Below are 21,540 nucleotides of genomic sequence, written 5' to 3'. Positions count from 1 at the left end.
CACATTACCTTCTTAAAATTCAAAGTGTTTTTACTTCCAGAACACACCTGGCCTTAAGGATTTTACACAAAAAACTGGGAACCTGTATCACCGAAAAAAAAAGTGCACCCACAAAATAAATTACTGAACTACCGACCAACAAATTTAATTCTCTTATATCTAGCTTCCCTGTATAATTAGTTAATACTGAAATTCTGAATGTCAATCTTCCCTTTTTGTTTAAAGTGTTGACTGATAGCACTCATCATCATTCTTAGAAATTGCTGCCCAAAAAATTTCCAATCAATATAAGTACGTTTGGACTGAATCAATCTTCCCTTTTTGTTTAAAGTGTTGACTGATGGCACTCATCATCATTCTTAGAAATTGTTGCCCAAAAAAGTTTCCAATCAATATTAAGTATGTTTGGACTGAATCAGAGTAGCTGTATCTTAGATCTGAGATGTTTTTCTGTGAGAGACCAAGTGTTTGGAAGCTATTGTCAAATTCTCTCCAGCAGGACCAAGGGTCTCCACGAATTCTTCCGTCTTTGAGGTACGCTGTGTGCTGAGGAACCAAAAAGGGACCAAGTAATTTTAGAATCTGTAGTTTTTTTTTAAGATTTTATTTATTCGAGAGAGAAAAAGCAAGAGAGAGAGAGCATGAAGGGGGGGGCACAGAGAGAGGGACAAGCAGACTCCCCACTGAGCAGGGAGCCCTAGGTGGCGCTCAATCCCAGGAGCCTGAGATCATCACCTGAGCCAAAGGCAGACACTTAACGGAATGAGCCACCCAGGCGCTCCTGGAATGTATAATTTTCTTAACCCACCTACATGATACACTAATTACAAAGACTCTAAATAAAAAACTAAAAACAGAAAATAATTATCAAACAAAAGAGTTAAATGGACCCAAACAGACAAAAAGTTTCTTCCTTTTCATTTTACAAATTATACTTCAATTTTGGTCAAAATTAAACGATTTGCAAGATTTCTACATATAGGCATTAGCCACCCCACTATACCCTAGAAAAAGGCAGTTAAGTATGCCACATGAAATAAACCTATAGCATCAAAGTGAATTGGGAAGGGATCATCAGCAGACATCCCAACAAATTTCTAGAAGATGAAGAGTATATAAAAATACATACCACAAAACATGCATAGAAGGACTACAGGGGAAAGTGAGGGAGACTCAAAATGGGGCCATTAACTCATGGAACAGCTTTGCACCTGATCCTCCGCAGCATATCCTACCCTACAGGCTTTCCAACAAGTTAGCCAAGGGCACAGCCCATTCATACATAGAGGTCCTAATTTGTCCTTGCAACAGAAAAGGCAGGGAAGGAGCTACCTGAACAACAAAGCAGTGATGCTCAACCATTCATTTATAAATGGTGACAACCAAGGATCATGCACATGACAAAAATCACTTGCAAAAAAAACTAAACCAAACAAAAGGATCAAGTGACCAGGGAGGGAAAAAGAGATAATCCAGTAAACAGAAAAGAATTTAAAAAAAAAGAAAATCCTAAGTATTATCCTCAGACAGAATAAAGAAAATAATGCATCCTTAAAACAGAAACAAAGTGAACGAAGAGAATACCTGTACAAAAAGATTTCTTGGAATTAAAAGTATGACTTCAGCCTTTACAATGTCACTATTGACCTAGAGAAGAGTCAAAATAATTTCTGAGAATGGGAAAAAAAATTATGAGACAGAAGTGTTCAACATCTCCACCAGAGAACAAAGAAAACAAAGCACAGAAAGGTATGGAATAAAGTAAGTTTCCCAGAGCTAAATAAAGATCAAGGCTTTAAATAAAAAGAAACTATTGGCAACAGTAAGAATGCATAATGGAAATACCCATTCCTAGGCTCACCACCATGCAATTTCAGAAAATCAAGATAAAAGAAAATTCCAAAGCTTACACAGAGGAAAGGCAAAAGCAATTACCAAAAGAAAGTAACTGGGGGGGCGCCTGGGTGGCTCAGTCGTTAAGCATATGCCTTCAGCTCAGGTCATGATCCCAGGGTCCTGGGATCAAGCCCCGCATCAGGCTCCCTCCCTGCTCAGCGGAGAGCTTGCTTCTCCCTCTCCCACTCCCCCTGCTTGTGTTCCTGCTCTCACTCTCTCTCTCTCTCTCTCTGTCAAATAAATAAATAAAATCTTTAAAAAAAAAAAAGTAACTGTGATTGGCATCAGAGATTACAACACTGGACGCTAGAAGACAATGGAGCAATATAATTCCCAAGTTCTGAGGAAAAAATGTTGAACCAGTATTCTATACCTAACCCAACTATCAATCAAGCATGAGACAAAACAGTTACTTTCAGACACACAGGACTCAGAGAGTTTACATCCTGCCAATTTTTCTGAGTAAAGTTACTCAAGATGCCCTCCAACATCATTCTCCAACAAAATGAGGTAAGACACCAAGGAAAGGAAAATATGTGATCTAGGGGAAACTGGGTCTAAATCAGGTTGATTCCTAGGATGTCAGCTGCACAACATGTCTTAAGTGCAGAAAGGCTCAGGGGAAAAAAGAATAGTTATGTAAAAGATATTACAATTACATATCTTTAAAAAGTCTTCTTTAGTCAACAAGACAAATGAAAAGGCCATTTTAGGGACAAAATTGTACCCAAAAAATCAGGGGTGGGGCACCGGGGTGGCTCAGTCAGTTAAGCGTTTGACTGTGGCTCAGGTCCTGATCCCAAGCTTCACACTCAGTGGGAAGTTGGCTTGTCCCTCTGCCCCTCCCCTCTCCTACCTTCCCCTCATGCATGAACTCTCTCTCTCAAATACATAAATAAAATATTTTAAAAAAAATTTTTTTTAAATATCAGTGTTGAAACCTCAAGTGAAGTAAAACGTGGCATATTTTGAGCAATCGATGGCACGTTAGAAAAGAAAATGCATCTGATACGGACAAAAGGAATACATATACAGATTTTAAAAATGTATTTTTAATCCCAGCACACTAAAGGATATCTCAGGGGGTATTATTTTCAATTTTCAATCCCTAAGCAGGCCTTCCTTAACCACACCATCCCTTCACCCTCCTCTACTTTTTTTTTAAAGATTTATTTTAGAGAGAGAGCTCAGAGGGAGAGGCAGAGTCCCAAGCAGACTCTTCACACAGCAGGACTAGATCTCACTACCAGATCATGTGAGACGAAACCAAGGGTCAGACACTTAACTGACTGCGCGCCATCCAGGCGCCCCACCATGCTTTATTTTTATTCCTCTAATACCTGTTATTACTTATTATACCACAAACATTATTTTATCGATTCTAATACACATATTCTTCACTTTTTATCTTGCTGAAACTAGCATGCATCTTACAACCCATACATAGCATTTTTCCACTTTAATTGACAAATAGACACACATCACTGTGTAAGTTTAAGGCATACAGCATGATGGTCTGATTAACATATAACGAGAAATGATTAACACAACAGGTTCAACTAATATCCATCTTCTCATGTAGATACAAAAAGAAGAAAAAAGGGGGAAAAATTCTCCTTGTGATGAGAACCATTAGCATTTAGCCTCTTAACTTCCCTATATATTATATGGCATGATGACCTATAGACATTGTGTTATACATTACATATCTCGTACTTATTTATCTTGTAACTGTGTGTATGTTTTGGCTCCCTTCCTCCATTTCCCCCTCCCCCTCCATACATACCATTTTATAACTACAGTCAGCCAGGTGGCAGTCTTGTTACCGCCTGAAAAATGCTGTTAACTTTTGAAAAGATTACAAAAGCATCAGCACCAAAATGCTTCAGATTAGATGAAACAGGACCTTTATCCATTTGCTGGGTATTGCCGAGCCGTACTCAGCAACATGAGATCAGTAATTTATTTACTTAAATTTATTTAAAAATCTCTGTAATCTCTGCACATAGAACAGTGACTGGCACATAACAGATACGTAATCTGTCACATTTAACATCTCTGAAACAGAAATGAGTCCAACAGGATGGATCCTACACAGCTGGTTCTGATTTTTTTTTCTTAGTGGTACATACAGTAATGGCAAGTCATTACACGCAATGGCATCTAGGATATGAAGAAATTCAATGACAAAAAAATACAAAAATTGGACAGTACAAAAAAAATGGACAGTGGAGTGAGTGAAATGACCCACTTCAAAAGATGACTCCAAAGGTTGGTAAATCCAAGAAATAGAAAAATAAGCTTATTTTTGAGTTATGAAACTAAACACCCAAATAAATAAAAACAAAAAGAGCTAAACACAATTGCCTCCTGGAAAAAGCAGAATGTCACCCATCTTTCACTATAAGCCAATCTACAATTATTTTTTATCAAGTGCACTTACTTTTTATGAACCATTTTTCAAATATTAATAAGGTGGGGAAGTAAAGATGCACACATACAAAATCACAGAGATTGAGACAAGGACACACACAGAAAGACATTCATGGGCTGAGTCAAAGTCAAGAGTCAAACATATCCAGAAATTTCAACGGACAATGCAGGACGGAGACCATGAGTTCCGGAAGCAAATTTAACAAATATCTAAAGCATGACATAGTTGCGTACTGATTATAATTTGCCATTTTGTTCATCGCAAAGTCAAGGTAGGCTCAGCAAAGCCTTGCAAGTTTATCCTTACGCCCCGGACTGAAAACTCAGACCCCCTTAGGCGTAATAATTACAAACTCAACCTCTCCACAACACTTCACACTCAAAACAACAACCCTTTCCCCAGCCCTGGCCGGTCGTTAATCACAATGACAGACGCGGGGGCTGAAAAGGTCTCTCCAGTACCAGAAAGACCCAAGTGACTACATTAAAGGGGTGCACAAGCTCGGGGAGGAGACTGCTGCTGGGGGGGGTAGGAAGTCCGCGGATCGGAGAACGGTGGCCATGACATGCAAAACCCCAGCTTTCGTCGTCAGGTCCACAAAAGCACCCAAGGGGACCTGCGCCTGACTTTGCAGAAAGAAAGGACACCCTTCCCCGAAGAAAGCTGAAGAGCTTAAAAACCCAACTTGCCCTGGGCGGGCAGAGGCGCGCAGTTTAGACCCCGCCCCTCCCTCCCCGCCCAAGGCAGGCGTAGAACGATCGCAAAATGTCACAGGGCCCAGACAGAGCGCGCCAAAGCGGGACCCACCCCCGGGAGACCGGGAAGCGGGAGGCAGGTCCCTCCCCTTCCTCTCTCCGCCCGCGCAGAGCTCATTCATTCTTGAGGAGGGCAGCCCATCTTCCCCGGCCGGCTATCCCTGCACCGCAAACCCACCAGCCGCTTTGTCTCCCGTCCGGCCGGAAACCAGAGCGCGCATTCGAGCGCGCGCCCAGACGCCACCACCCCGCACCGGGGCCCCGCCGGGCGTCCCCGCCGGAGAACCCTTCTAGATCTCGGGGTGCGAGGCCCGAAGCCGGCCGCTCCTCCTTGGCGGCCTCAGGTGCACGCTTCGCCCTGCCCTGCGCGGTAGCCGGGAGACGGAAATGTGCATCCCGGTCGCACCGTCGCTACAATTCGAGCCCCCTCCGCGACCCCTGTCCCCGCTAAGAAACACTCGATTCTCCTTCCGAAGGGCGTGGGCACCTGGCCCGGCTCTCCCGCCCCCCCCCCCGGGTTTGGCCCCCCCCCCCCGCCTGTTTTGTGAGGTAACGCGGCCGCCAGGCGGGCACTCACTTGAGGACCAGCTGGTCGTGCTCGGCTTTGAACTTGCCCAGCTCGATCTGCAGCTTGGCGCGCTCGCGGGCCGTGTCGTCGAGTGCGCGTCGCGCGTCGGCCAGCTCGGTCTCGTACAGCGCCTTGAGGCCGGTGAGCTCGCGGCCGCGCACCTCCTCGCGCTCCGTCACCTGCAGCTGCAGCGCGCTGTTCTCCGTCTCCAGGCTGCGCACCTTGTCGATGTACACGGCCAGCCGGTCGTTGAGCTCGCGCAGCTCCTCCTTCTCCTGCAGCCGCGACAGCCGCGTGGGGCTGAGCGGCGTAGCGGGGGCGCTGGCGCGGCTGCCCGACCGCGGCGGCACGGGGGTCGCGGTCGCCATGGCGGGCGGCGGGGCGACTGGCGGGCGGAGCAGAGCGGGGAGGCCGCGGGCAGCACGGGACACGGAGAGGGCTGCAGAGGGAGAAGCGGAGACCGAAGGCACAAACCGACGACCCGCGCCCGCGGAGAAGCCGGCGTGGGAAGGGAGAAGCACCTGGGTCGGCGGGAGCCGGGTTACAGCACAAAGGGCAAAGGGGGAAGACTGCCAATCAGTCAATCGTAAACTGCCCTTTGTAAGAAAATACGCGCACACACTCACACACACACTCGGGAAGATTCGGGGCGAGGGTGACCGAGAAGGCCGAGCAGGGTCCGCGCGCCGCCGCCGCCGCCGAGTCTCCCGCCCGCAGCACTTTGTTTCCTCTCAGGCGGCGCGGAGCGACTCGGGGGGGGGGGGGGGGCCGGGGGGGAGGGAGCAGGGCGGCGGGGGGCGGAGGTGGCGCGGGCAGTGGCGCCGCACTCTCCAACATGGCCGGCGCGCTCCGGCACCTCCACGTGACTGTCGCCGGCCAATGGAGAGCCGGCGGCGCGCTCCGCTTCTCGGGGGCCGGGCCTGTAAATTCAAAATCGGAGCCTCGGGCAACCGTCCGCCTGGCGCGCGGGGCTGGGCGTGGCTGGGGAAGCGTTGAGGGCGGCGGAGTGGGGCGCCGGGGACTGCTCGCCCGGCGGCCCAGGGCCCAGCGGCGGCCGGGCCTTCCCGCCACCCCGCGAGGACCCCCGGAGGGGCCGGGCCTGCGAGTGGCGGGAAGGAGCCCCGAGGTTTTCCGGGGCGGGTCCGCGCCGCCGCCTACACCCAGCGGTTCAGGGAAATTCAAACATCAACGGCCGTAACAGCCACACGCAAAGCTCCTAGAGGCCGGGACGACCGCGGACTTTGTAACCTTATCCCCGCCCGGGCGGACGGGGCTCGGGGCTTACAAAGGAGGCCCGGGCGCTATGGAGTTACGTAATGGGCTCTGGTGTTCGAGGTTCAAAACCCGCCGCGTGCCGGTGCCAAATGCAAGCCTTTATTTTTCTCTCGGAGGGAAAACGGTGTATCCCAGCACCTCCTCGCTGTCAAATCGACGTATGCGTGCGTGTCTTGAAGCGACCGAGCCCACAGAAAAGCCAGAAACCCTGACTTGGGGTCGCAAGTGACATTAACGTGTGAAGGAACCCGCACAAGCTGCCAGATTGTCTTGCTTCACTAAAATCCAGTGCATCAAAATCTTAAACGTGTGCAGATTTAAGTAGAAATTGACTTCTTGCTTAAAAAAAAAGAAATGATCCCCCAAAATGTAACTGACAACTAATTCTAGTAGAATGTCCATTAATCGCTTTGAAAAGTTTTTACTTCCAGGCTAACGTTTGCCGGAATTTACTGTGCCCTGCACCGGGCTTTTTTTTTTTTTTTTTTTTTTTTTTTTGAGACAGAATGAGAGAGAGCACAGGAGAGGGGGGAGGGTCAGAGGGAGAAGCAGACTCCCCGCCGAGCAGGGAGCCCGATGCGGGACTCGATCCCGGGACTCCAGGATCATGACCTGAGCCGAAGGCAATCGCTTAACCAACTGAGCCACCCAGGCGCCCTGCACCGGGCTTTTTGTAGGTTATCCGTCCACGCGGCCGCTCTGTGGTGGGGGAACTGTATTATTTCCCTTCGAAAATTCACCCATTTAATAGACGAATTTCCTTAAGGCTGCCGGGGAGGGACAGGGCGGCGTTTGAACCCAGTTTCAGTTGACGCCAGAGCCTCGCCCTGAACTATAACCTAGAAGGCCACCTCATAATCTAGTGGGAACCCATCTGTAGAGTAATGACAGGTTAGCTACCTTAATAATGGTAGAAATGAAGACCAGGATGTTCTTTAAATATTAATCAAGTCGTGTACATAAGAATTAGTGAAGGGCACCAGGCTGCGTATCACCCTGGAGGGATTTCTGGGCACCCTGAGCGAAGATGATCTCATTAATGGTTCTCCTTTCTGGCCTGTTATCTAAAATACCTCGGTGAGAAAGACTTGAAAGGCTTGTATCTTGAAGTTGATGTTAGTTTAAAAGCAAATATTCAGACAGTTTTAATAACTTAAGAAGGTCTTGAAAATCCAAATTACTGGTGAAAATCCAAATTACTAAGGAAGGTGAGCGCTGATCCAAGGTGGTAGACTCTAGCCCTGGAACGTAAACCCACCTCCTGGAGGCCCTTTCCACTACCCGGATGGTTTGGTTTTCACGCCATCTCCCCTTTGCCTCGGCCTTTTAAAAAGTATTTTTAAGTATTTTCTTTACACTTTTGAAGTGTCCAAACTGGATGTGCAGTGATTTCAGGCTTGTTCTCTGTTACTCTCAAGCCCATGAAGCTTTCTCTTGATAGAATCCCTCAATTTCAGATTGTGTTTAGGAGACTCAGGTTATGTCCTCTCATCTGAAACAACAAAGACACTGGAGTCAGACAGTTAAGGATTTGCTATTGCTAGCTGTGTAACTATGGAAGTTATTCCTTGGTTTCCTTATAGGAAAATGGGGATGATTCCTACCTTGCAGCGGGTTTGTAAAGATTACATTTTAGACATATAATATGGGATGGCTAGTAATTCTTTTTTTTTTAAGATTTTATTTATTTGAGAGAGGGAGAGAGAGCACATGAGTGGTGGGCAGTGGGAGAGGGAGAAGCAGACTCCCTGCTGAGCAGGGAGCCAGATGCAGGGCTCAATCCCAGGACCCCGAGATCATGACCTAACTCCAAAGAAGACACTTAACTGACTGAGCCACCCAAGCACCCCTAGTAATTCTTCCTAGTAGTAATTCTATGTCTCCAATCAAAAGCAATTTTTAAAAATGGGGGAAAAATGGAAAATCTCTTAGCCATAAAACTAAAGCAATCATGCAAACATTTGGTCAGGTACTTGACTAAACATACACTTCCCTTATTCTCTTGGCTATTCTCATGCCTAACACTGTACCTTGAGTATTTTCCCCCTGTTCTTTCATAATAAGTTTGTCCAGCCCTCTTCATTTATGTAAGTCCTGTAATCCCATCACTGCTAATGTCTTCCCCAATTAATGAGAAGAGAGGTAACAGTATGTAAGTTTGGGGACAGTGCTGCTTCATTTACGAGGGCAATCATGATTTCGAATATGCTGCCCTGTTTTTCCTTTAAACTGTCCCTTTCGGGGCACCTGGGTGGCTCAGTCATTAAGCGTCTGCCTTTGGCTCAGGTCATGATCCCAGGTTCCTGGGATCGAGCCCCACATCGGGCTCCCTGCTCTGGAGGAAGCCTGCTTCTCCCTCTCCCACTCCCCCTGCTTGTGTTCCCTCTCTTGCTGTGTCTTTCTCTGTCAAATAAATAAATCTTTAAAAAATAAAATAGAATAAATAAACTGTCCCTTTCTTGTCAGGGCACATGTTCTGATTATTGGTTAGGCCATGTATATATGGCGTATATATATATAATATCCCCACCAAGCCTCAACCTGGCATGACATTGTTTCCCTCTTCAACACTCTTCCCACGGCACAGAGCTACCTCATGACATAGAGACAACTTATTGGACATTTGCCCTACTTTCTGTATATCATTTGGATCTGAGACAGCAAAATACAGGATACCTATCATACCTGGACAGAAGGGGCCCCCGACTAGGATGGGGGATGGGGAGGCAGGAAGAAAGGAAGGAGATAGTGAAAGCTCACAGTAACCCAATTTGTGCAGGGAGAGAGACAGGTGGCAGAGAGCGGATCATGCAGTGCAAACAAATGGGCTAGCAAGGGCTGAAGCACAAAATGAAAAATATTGCTAAATGGTATCTCCTCGATATATAGGATCACTGAATACCATCGCTGAATAAATGCAAGAAGAAATAAATCTATACATGGTCTTTTATTAGGCCACATTGTTTCTATTTAATACACTTGGCAAAGTTAATACTGTTTCCAGTTCTCATGAAAGCATAACAATAAATCATGTTTCAAAAGGTTGAGTGACTATCCAGCATCCCTTCAAACTCTAATTTTTATTTTTGTATTTTAAAAAAAGCCAAAGAGTTTTAAAGATGTCTTTATCATCTTCAAAAGCATTGTTCTCTTAGCAAAGCTGCATGAAATTTACATACTGCTCAAAGTCATTTTCCAAATTGCTTATTGAGATCTGGATATTTGGCAAAAGTAGAATTGGCAGAGTTCTTTTAACCCAGTGATTCTGTCTTAGTGATAACTTAGAATTTATTTGAAAAGAGAAACCAATTTGCGTTCTTGCATTTCAGTTTTATTTTATGCCAAATTATGGTCATAATGCTGCTTTACTTATAAAGGTTGTCTTTTTTAATTAATTAATTTTTTTTATGTAGTGTTCCATGATTCATTGTTTGCATATAACACCCAGTGCTCCATGCAATGCGTGCCCTCCTTATTACCCATCACTGGACTAATCCATCCCCCTACCCCTCTCCCCTCTAGGTTGTCTTTAAAGCATTTCTTAAATTAGTATTTATGCATCTGGTTTTTAACAGTTTTTTTTTAATCCTACAAAGGTATGCCCCTTCCCCCTATATTCTGCATCTTTACTTTTAGAGTGGTAAAAATAAAAAAGACTGAAGTCAAAGTGTAAGGTGTATTTATACATAATTCGGCTGTTTCTACTCTGATTGGAACTGACCCTACTCAAAAGTTAAGGGCTTTCCTTTTTCATGATCAAGTCTTTAGTCTTTGATGGATGGTTTTATCCCTACCCAATAACATTTAAATGTATTCATTTAAATTTAAACTAAAGAGGTGAGACTTTTCTCACCTAAAATATCTTTGTTTCCTGACCCTACAGCTGAGTTCAAGAAAGCAGATGAAAAGGAAAATATGATACTCCCATAGTCGATGTACTAAAATAAAAGAATGAATTTTCAACCAGATGTCCACGTGTTCTTCATTACCACAATCTTGGGGTACCATTCTTCTCAGGCTGGCATTGTAAAACCAGGACTAAAGACAATCACACCATTCTCAGTTTTTAAGTTTAATAGTTTTGATATAGGTAGAGGAAAAGATTTGAAAAGAAAGGTGGTCTGGCTGAACGAGTTCCCTCCGTTCCATTTTCCCATCCCTACCATCTCTTCTCCAATAAGAGCCTCCTGACTGGGGAAGGAAGGAGAGTTTGTGGGAGTCACCGTCTCTTGTCCCACCCCTGGGCTAAGTTGAGGGTAGGAGTTGAAGATCCAAGAATAGAGATGGTTTGTGCCTCACAACAAAGTTCCCTGTTGTCTTCCTGTTGCTTCGGCAGAGCAGAATCCAAGAGCAGCCTTCTCTAGAACCATGGTAGCAGCCTCAAAAAAAATGGCAGCAAGGGGTATAGGAGCAATAAAAGAAATGTCGAATAGTCTAAACTTCTGTGATGGTCAATTTTGTGTGTTGAACGGAGCTGGGCAACAGCGCCCAGATATGTGATCACACATTATCCGGATGTTTCTGTGAGGGTGTTTTGCATGAAATTAATATTTAGATCAGTGGGCTTTGAGTAAAGCAGATTGCCCTCCGTAATGTGGGTGGGCCTTGTCCAATCCACTGAAGGCCTGAAAAGAACAAAAGACTGACCTCCCCCAAGGAAGATGAAATTCTAACTGCAGACAGCCTTCAGCCTTGAACTGCAACAGTGGCTTTTCCTGGGTCTCAAGACTGCCAACCTAGCCTGCAGATTTTAGACTTGCTCACCTCCCTATTCACATGAGCCAATTCCTTAAATTTCTTTGTCTATATATACATATCCTGTTGAATCTGTTTCTTTGGAGAATCCTAAGATACTTTCCCTATGTCCATAAGAAGATGTAGAAGGGGGGGGGTGGAAAAGCCAACAGATTGAAATGAATCAGTGGGAGAGGGACGATACAGAATGACCTGGGTGAACAGGCCCACCCGAGGCATGGTGGAGCCATACACAATTCAGCAGAAGCACCGTGGACAGAAGTGACAGAGGCCAACGAGCTCAGGAACCACGAGAACCACATCTAGAAAAGGCCAGTACAGAGTAGAGACTGAGCAAAACCAAAAAGCAGATGGCTCTCCCTACAGCTGTTAAGAATCTCCCTGGACTGGGGCACCTGGGTGGCTCATTGGGTTAAGCATCTGCCTTCAGCTCAGGTCATGATCCCGGGGTGCTGGGATCAAGCCCTGCATCGGGCTTCTTGCTCGGTGGGGAGCCTGCTTTTCCCCCTCCCTCTGCCTGCTACTACCCCTGCTTGTGCTCTCTCTCTCTGTCAAATAAATAAATAAAATCTTAAAAAAAAAAAAAAAAAGGAATTAGACACTTAAAAAAAAATCTCCCTGGGCTTAGACTCAATCTCAGGTAGGACTGGAAGGATGAAAAATCTGAGGGGTATTAAACCTGAACGTGATTGAAATATAAATCTAAACTGGTCCAGGCCACTAGGAGATTTCAATCCCCATCATCAAATAGTCCCCTATATCTCTTTGCACTGCTTTTCTCCACCAGTAACTTTTTTTCCAACACAAGCTCTTCTCCACAAGTTAGGAAAGCTGACTTCTGGGCACTGCAAGCCTAAGTTCTCCTAGTAGCTCACAATGGAACAAATCTCAGGAAAACTGATTTGATTGCTTGTTCTGGTCGTGTGCTCAGCCCTGAACCAATTACTATGTCCTCCTTGGCCAAGCCGAGGCCAAAATCCAGCGCATTGATAGGCAGGGGACAGGGAGATTGGAGGTCAAGGCTATAATCACCAAACCACATGGGATGGGTTCCATAAAGAATGAAGAATGCATCCCAAAAAGTGATGAATGGATGCTGGACAAACAAAAACAGTATGTGTCTACCTCATGAAAAGAGAGCGAGAGAATTAACCTAAGCAGTCCCTTTCTTGCCTAAAATTCTCCAGAGATTTGCATATTTTTAAAAGCCTGGGTGGCTCAGTTGGTTGACCAGCCAATTCTTGGTTTCAGCTCAGGTTGTGATCTCAGGGTCGTGGGATGGAGCCCTGCATCCAGCTCTGTGCTCAGCATGGAGTTTCCTCATCCCTCTGCTCCTCCCCCAGCTCTAAAATAAAATCCTTTAAAAAAATAAAAAAATTTAGAATGTTAAAATACAGGGGTGCCTGGCTGGCTCAGTGAGTAGAGCATGCAACTCATGATCTTGAGTTTATGCATTCAAGCCCCCCATTGGGCATAGAGCTTTACATACTTTACTTTACATACATATATACGTACATACATAAAGTTAAAATATAACTTCTTAAAGGTTTAGGATACCTAAAAAGTCATATTCGTCTACTCATGAATCCATGCATTTATTCATTGAACATTCGTGGAGAATTTACTACATGCAGAGCACGGGTGACGGAGGTACATGATCCCTGCTCTGAGGAGCCCAACAGTCCAGTTGAAGACAGGCAAACATAAATAAATTCTGCCTCAAAGTGCCAGGTACTAAAAAGGAGGTGTGAACAAAGAGGTGCAGGTGCATCAAGGACCAGACAAGGAAGACCTCTGTACCAGAGAAGGAAGACCCCACTTGGAAACAGATGATCTCTGAGCTGGGCTTGGAAGAATTTCAGCCTCCAGGGACTGGAAGATGAATCCGGTACTTTGTTCAGAACTGTAAATGGCAAACCACAGGCCCCAGGGAGAATTAGAGGGAAACCCCAGATGGACTCCCTAATCTCCTATGGTGTGCTTTTTATTTCAGACCACGCTGTGGAGAGGGTGCTTTAAACTAGGAATTAGTAAGGTGGTAAAGGAGGCAGATTTTCATCAACAATTAACTTTAGGCCCAGCTTCCAGTGGTCAAGAAAAATGGAGAATTAAGGAAATTGTCATATAATTAAAACAAGTAAATTACTTAAACTGTGTTAATGCCTTGCCTAAGGCAAACCTAAGGTAGAAAACAAATTAAGCAGGAAATTTTGTTCAGTAACTCCTGTGTGCAAGGCATTACACTGTAGCCTATGAAAGAAATATTTTTTTAAGTGTGAACTGTGATTCGTTCCCTCAGTAAAGGTATTGTGTGTGTAAAAATGAAATATGTAGGGGTGCCTGGATGGCTCAGTCGGTTAAGTGTCCGCCTTCAGCTCAGGTCATAATCCCAGGGTCCTGGGATTGAGCCCCACATCAGCCTCCCTGCTCAACGGGGAGTCTGCTTCTCCCTCTCCCTCTGCCCATTCCCCCGCACATGCTCTCTCTCTCTCTCAAATAAATAAATAAAATCTTGAAAAAAAAAAAAAAGAAATGAAATATATACACAGAATAAGTAGGTGAATCAATCAAGCTATGAATGATGTAGGTCCAAAGGAGTGACGTTGATGACAAGTTCAAATCACCGGGGCTGCTAAAATCTGGAGAATGAATAAATCCCCACAGTCCAGAGCAGCATGAGAGAATGTCGTGGAAAAAGAGAATTTGAACTAGACATCAAAGTAGGGGAAGACTTACTTCAGTAAGTGATTTGATTTACCAAAAAATTAGCTTTACACACCCAATTTTTCAGGGATAGAACTAGATGACTCTGTATTTTGTATAAAGTATATGTATTAATGAATGTTGAGTAGGCACACCTAGGATTTAATGCTACCAAAAGTATTCTGTTAAAGTCCCTGAAAGACAAGACATAGAAAAGTAGAGACCTCATTGATTTGCATATATGTTGAGTAAAGGAGCAACTAAAACTCTCCTATATTGCTTATGAGAGTACAACCACTTCAGAAACAACTGTTCCTTATCAAGTTAAAAATGCACCTACCCTGCAGGCCAGCAATTCTGCTCCCAAGACAAATGAAAGCACATGGCTACTGAAAGACTTGCAGAGTTTATACTAGCGTTATTTATAATAGCCCAAAATGGAAACAATCCAAATGCCCATCGAGAGAATAGACAAATAAATCATGGTATAAGGACCACTCAGCAATTAAAAAGAATGAGTTACAGATACCTTCAACAATGTGGATAAATCTCACGAACATTAATATTGAGCAATTAGAAAAAGTGCATTTTATATGATTCATTTACATGAAATTCAAGAACAAATAAGTGTAATCTTTGTAAAAGAAATCAGAACAGTGGATGTCCAAGGGGGGAGAATTGATTGGAAGGGGGCATTGAAGAACTTTCTGGGATGATAAGTTCATGGGTATGTGGACAAAATTATCAAGAGCTCACTAAATTATACAGTTAACATGTGCATTTCACTATATGTAAATTTTACCACAATAAAAATAAACATATTCTGGTCTCTTATAGATTAGATTATAAAACTCCTGAGATGTACTTTGTAAATTTTTTGTAAATAGACAAGTTTCCACCTTACTTGTTGCTTGAGTTCTAAATATTCTGTGGACTCTAATACCTGTGTGATTTCTTCAGGAGACAGAAATTGTACACAGTCATTTTTTTAAGAAGTGACTTGATCAGATTTAAAAGATGAATTTAAATGAATATAACGCTGTATGTTAATTAAACTTCAATTAAATTTTTTATTATTTTTTTCAATTAAAAAAATTTTTAAAGGGGTGCCTGGGCAGCTCAGTCAATTAAGCACCTCACTCTTGATTTCAGCTCAGGTGGTGATCTCAGGGTCATGAGATCAAGCCCCATGTCGGGTTTAGCGCTCAGCACAGAGTCTGCTTGAGATTATTTGCCTCTGTCCCTCCCCCCACTTGCATTTTCTCTCTCTCTCAAATAAACAAATAAATAAAATCTTTAAAAAAGTTTTTAAATAAGAAAATAATATAAGATGTATTTGAGTAATGAAGACACAGTTGTTCAGGCTGAAACCAGTGACTTAAAGAGAACTTTCCCATTTTGGTCTTGGAAAGATTGGAATATATGGGAATACGAATACTACAAAACTGAGAACTTCATAAAGAAGAAAGAAAGAAATCTAAAAAAGTAGTTTCTACCTATGAAATTATGCTTTTCACTATTATATTCATTTTACTTTGTAAGATTACATATTTGGACATTGATCATTCTGTTGCTCACATACAAATACTGATCTCTAGCAATCCAGGGACCTGAATTCTTTTAATGACATAACAACTTTCTAAACAACTGAAGGCACACCGTAAGTTTAATTCAGTAAGAGTGAAAAAGTAATTTTTAAAAGGGGGATTAGGAGAAGGGAGACTTATAAAAGCTATTTAATATTATTATTTTATATTTTATATTTTAAAAGCCAAAAAATTACCTGTAATTTCAATAATATCTATTTTAAATTTTTTACTAAATTTTCTCAGCCAAACGGGCTTTGTTTGAAAATAATTGTTTTTTCTAAACTGGCTGTGGTGGGAGAAGATAGAAATCCGCCTGCCTCTAAGGGGTTTTTTTCGATTTGAGGGGGCAGATGAGAATTTTGTGTTTATCACAGGAGCTCATGGGATGACAACGTTATGAGACACTGCTGTGGAGAACAGACAGGAAGTAGAGCACACGGCTCCTGCCCTTGGTCTCGCTGGGGCTCTTGAATTACAGCCAGAACCATATAAGCGAGTATACAATTACCTGTCAGAAGTAACTGGGTCAGACAGCCCACCATGTCAGCCATGACTGCAGAAAAGTTCCGCTGTGACATCCCCTTGGAAAAATCACCCTGTGGTGACTTGAATCAGCTCCTTGATGAGGTTTTCAGAAACCCTTTGTCATTTAAAAGAAACTGGTTTCATTTCTCTAATCTTAACCTCTGAGTTTTTTGTCATTTACTATATACTTCCTGAAAGAGATTTAAATTGGGCTGAACTCAAAGTGAGCAATGGAGAAAAGAGGTCTCAATTGTCATAGGGAAGTCACAGGAGTGAGCCCAGCATTTTTCTTTTCAAAAGTAAAAGGGATCCAAAATGTGGGCTTCACCCCCAAATATTTAAAATGTCATTCCTCCTATGAACTCCTATGGCATTATCATCTAGAGCAGTCATTTAGAACCTAGCATATTGCTTTTGGGTCTGTCATTTCAACCAAATCATAAGACTCTTTACGGCAGATGAATGTCCTTGGGAGACACTGCAGATGATGAAATACAGTTACTTTTCTGTTCATGGGCCCCCTTATTTGAGTAGAGCAATATACAACAAGGGATGATCTAAGTACCCTGGCCTTCACCGATCTCTCATTTTTCATGAGTCTGCATTATCTAAGAGATACTTCTGCATACTTCCTTTGAGCAAAGGACTCTGGTAGTCATGAGTCAAGAGATACACTTAAAACGTCTCAAAACAATGATTTAAAGACTTTGTAAGAATTCCATTTGGAAAACTTATTTTTTTATTATTCTTGTCTGAAAGTAAGAATGTGATCTGTAACATTATTCTTGTCTGAAAGTAAGAATGTGATCTGTAACTATTATTGATAAAGTAGTACTAAGAGTCATCAATAATAAGATATAATGGAAAGGTTTTTCTCCTTAAACACAAATAGCCTATTTCAGTTTCAGGTTTACTATGTCATCTCACATGCTTCCTCCAACTTTGGTCACGATTGTTGATGAAGAAATTTCAGGAAATGAACCACTTGTTTAAAAATGCATATTTTTTTAAAATGCATATTTTAAAAATTAAATGTGCATGCTAAAGCAATGAGTAAGCGAACCATAGATATATCATCCACCCGAAATGGAATCTGGTTAACATCAGATATGCTGGGACATCTAAAAGATGTTCAGCCAATAGGATAAATATCACATACAAGAGTAAGATACATGTATCATGTATTAGCAAACATAAGTGAATGTGAAAGCTTGGAAATTCGGTGGAAGGGAGGTACAGAATTGCATGTTAGGATCAGAATTAGTGCTCTGTTCTGGATCACCAGAAATACACTTTCTCCTCCCATTTGTCTCTTAAACTCCCCAAATGATTTGAGTTAGGAGATTAAGCAGTCAATAGCTGGATGCCTGATCTCTTCTGCCATTGGGACAGGCAAAGAGAAAGAACACCGAGAACACTTCAGAGGCTGATTTGACCCATCGCTAAACAAAGAAAACTGAGAATATTTGGGGAAACCAATGGAGATATGTTAGGGTTTAGGTAGCATAAAGGCAGGACAGCACAAGCTTTAGAATCAGGAATATCCAAGTGTGAATCCTGCATAGTCACACGCTGTGTGACCCCTAGCAAGTTACTTAACATCTGTGAAGCTCCATTTCCTCATTTGTAAAAACCAGAGAAAGAACTGCCTCACAGGGATGTTGATAGGATTGAAAACATTCATGTACACACAGTGTATGTGGTACTTATTCAGGGCTAAGTAAGTACTTATTCCTTTCCTCTACAAAAAGAGATATTAGAATTTTTACTTCCCAATTTTAAAAGCTTCTATTCCACTTAGAACATTATACCAGTACTGAGAAAAATCAGTGCCTCTTACAACACTGCATTTTCAAAATGTTAACTGTTTTACTTTGTCATGCTCACTAATGTTTATTCGGTAGAGAGTCAATACCTATACAAATATTGCATAGTACATGTAGCGATCGACTTCCTAGAATTTGATTCCATTTCACAAACTTTCAGTGAGTACCAGTATGGCCAGCTCTAGAGAAACTACGAAGTAATCAAGACACAGTTCCCACCGCACAGAAACTGACAGAGTATGTAAGGAAAAGCCAATGTTAGGCCCTCTGACATGTGCGCTCCTGAATCTTTTTATAATTATCTCTAAGCCAACCTCTCTCCAAACACAACATGCTATGTCTGTTGAGTTTAAACTTCTTAGCCAGTTTTTGTCATTTTATTGATAATTATGTAGATATTCAGGCATAGTTTGATTGGTTTGGATTGATTTTTATAACAGAAAGAATACATGTCTTTTAGTTAATGTTATCAAAACATCAATTGGCACCTAGTTAATGGGCATCTTGCAAAAGATAGGAGATAAGATCTATTTTTCTTAGATCATATAATACTTAAACTTAGATTTTGACTTTGTGTGTCCCTCTACCACTTCCACGTTTTGAAGAGGGAAAAAAAAATGCACACTCTCTGCACGACCACAAGATCAACCACTACTGCGTCCTGGCCAGGAAAAGGGTAGTATTAAGGGTGTAGCCATCTGCTTGCCACAGACTGCTGGTGAGACAAGAAAAGCTAATTAGCACCCCAACCCTCACCCTTACTTCTCCCTGCTCTCCATGCCTCCACCATCTGGCTGGCCTCCCTTTCCTCTACCGCACCAGCTTCTTTCTGCATCCTGTGGCTTGGGGAGGTCAGAATCCTTTGCCTCTCCTAGCAAGAGATAAGAACAGGCTTCAGCAGCAGCCTGGACCATGAATTTCTAAAATTTTGAAGGGAATTGCACAAATCACTTTCTCTCCCCTCCCACGAGCAATGCTCTCTGTCTCTGGTGCCTGTTATCTTACTGGAAACATCTCTGCCCAGGAAAATCATTAGGTCTGGAATCCAATTTGTTTTGTAATTGACAATTGTCTAAGGATAGGCAAGCACCTAGTTTCCGCACTGAGTCTCTGTCACCACTTTGGGGTTTTGGGGACAGCGGTGGGATATAAAATCATTAAGTAAATATAGTACATTTCAGTATAAAGCCACAGGAAATGGTGAGAAGTACCTTTGATATGAGGCAGCAATGACAACTCAGATGTCATCACTTATTAAAGATGTCAGAAAAATAGGACATCAGTGAAGCAGATTAAGATTTTGAGACTTCATGGAATAAAAAGAGTGAAACTTCTAACTGGTAAACAAATACAGACCAGCTATTAACAGACAAGAATTATGATTTTCCTATTTACCTGAAAAATAATGCAATGTGGATAAACTGATGTTTCACTAACAAAAATCTTTGTTACTAGGTTACTTGGATTTGGTTACAAATACAACAGTATTTTTTTCTGTATTTTGTTCTTGCTCTGACTTTTTTCTTTCTTCCTACCTTATAGTAATATAAGCAATATACTTTTTTAAAGAAAATCTAACAGTGCCCGCTTAAAGGATGAAAGGTGGTAGAAAACAAACTTTGAAAATTATAAAGCTGTGAACACTGGCTCAGAATAAGAAGATGATTAGAATATTGGAGATAAGCTTCAGTTAAGCTTACTATGAAAAAGACTTGCTCCAGAGCTGTATCTCAAACACAGCAGTGTAAATTTGAAAAACAAAAAAATACCGTGAGGTTTTGATGTCAAAATTTTTGCTTTACCAAACAAACTTGCTGAAAGAAATTACCCAAGTGTATCTTTTCATTTTCCTAACCAGAGGAAAGGGAGACCAACAAACTTTGGTTTAGAGAATTTTTCTGAATTAGATAAAATTAAGCTATGACTCAGACCCGTACAGAACGCCAGATGCTTCCTACCTGTAGGGGACATCTGTGACTTTTTCGGCTGCTCACTCTCTGAACGGTCTTCCTCCATTTGGGGAATCCCTCACCCTAGGAGTCTTAGCAAAGAGACAAGGTCTGCCTCCTGCTCTAGATGCTAAAAAAGCCAACCAACCAGCCATTTCTTTTGTAGGCCAAGTTTGGCCAAGCAGAGGCACCAGCCCCAGAACTCGACTCAAAGCCATGGAAGAGCCGCAAATTTTTTCCTGTAGCTACATCCAGTTTCCAAAGGCAGCCGGGACAGAGCACCGGCACCAGCCTAGATGCAGTGTTGGCGGGGGTGGCAGCTACAGAATCTTCCCTTCCTTGGCAGCAACAATGACCTTCCCAGAGAGGTTCTGGGACCCTTGGCAGGTAGCTTCTTCTTTTTTTTTTTTTTTTAAGATTTTATTTATTTATTTGACAGAGAGAGACAGGGAGAGAGGGAACACAAGCAGGGGGAGTGGGAGAGGGAGAAGCAGGCTTCCCGCTGAGCAGGGAGCCCGATGCGGGACTTGATCCCAGGACCCTGGGATCGTGACCTGAGCCGAAGGCAGATGCTTAACGACTGAGCCACCCAGGCGCCCCAGGTAGCTTCTTTTGATCTAGGGCTCTAGCCGTCCCATGATCCTGTGAGCTACCTGGTAGTCGTCAGTGCCTTCCTTTTCTACGTAAGTCAGAATCAGCTTCTGTGCTTGCAACCAGGAACCCTAAGGGATACAGAGCTTCTGGAAAAGTGACTTAGAATTAAAAAGAGAGGAACCAGGGAATACAGTTTCTCTTATAAACTACATACTGCTCATGAAAGACATGTAGTTGAAGGTAAGAGCATTAGTAAAAAGCCATGTGTGTATTTTTCCTTAAGGTAAGTCAGGGAGCTGTGTCCAGGGGAATATATGAGGAAAAGGCCAGTTTCAGTGATAATCTAGAAACAAGGAAGGGAAACCTTATCCTTTTATCTGGGTCCGGGTAAAGATGACTTACACAGTTAAAACGGCAGGAGTACAAATTAACTGATGCATCTCACAATTATATAAAACCAAATACATAAAACAAAATAAAGTACATTAAACACATGAAAATGGGTAAGTGGGGGAGTTGGGAGTAGGAACCGGAGGACAGAGGTGGAGGGAATGGTTGCCCCAACTCGGGTGCAAAATCCAGGGCTTGTGTCTTAAGGCCTCTGGCCCTTGTGCCTGGTGACATTTCCTCGATCCCTGTGATCTCCAGAAGAGAAAGAAACTCTCCAGGTC

General features: G+C 43.0%; 1 protein-coding gene across 1 annotated transcript in view; it reads right to left on the bottom strand.

The window, feature by feature from the left end:
• The window catches only part of LMNB1 (lamin B1), a 52,711-nt gene extending 46,312 nt beyond the window's left edge, over window positions 1-6,399 (bottom strand). The window contains exon 1 of the mRNA XM_025860863.2: window positions 5,663-6,399. Coding sequence (XP_025716648.1) covers window positions 5,663-6,021 — 359 coding nt within the window. The 5' untranslated portion in view covers window positions 6,022-6,399. The remainder of the gene's footprint in view (window positions 1-5,662) is intronic.
• Window positions 6,400-21,540: the final 15,141 nt, after the last annotated feature.

This window comes from Callorhinus ursinus, unplaced genomic scaffold (assembly GCF_003265705.2).
Source record: "Callorhinus ursinus isolate GAN/ISIS: 27379988/994484 unplaced genomic scaffold, GSC_fseal_2.0 scaffold30, whole genome shotgun sequence".
In the NCBI taxonomy this organism is placed as follows: domain Eukaryota; kingdom Metazoa; phylum Chordata; class Mammalia; order Carnivora; family Otariidae; genus Callorhinus; species Callorhinus ursinus.
This window is presented reverse-complemented; position numbering and strand designations above follow the sequence as displayed.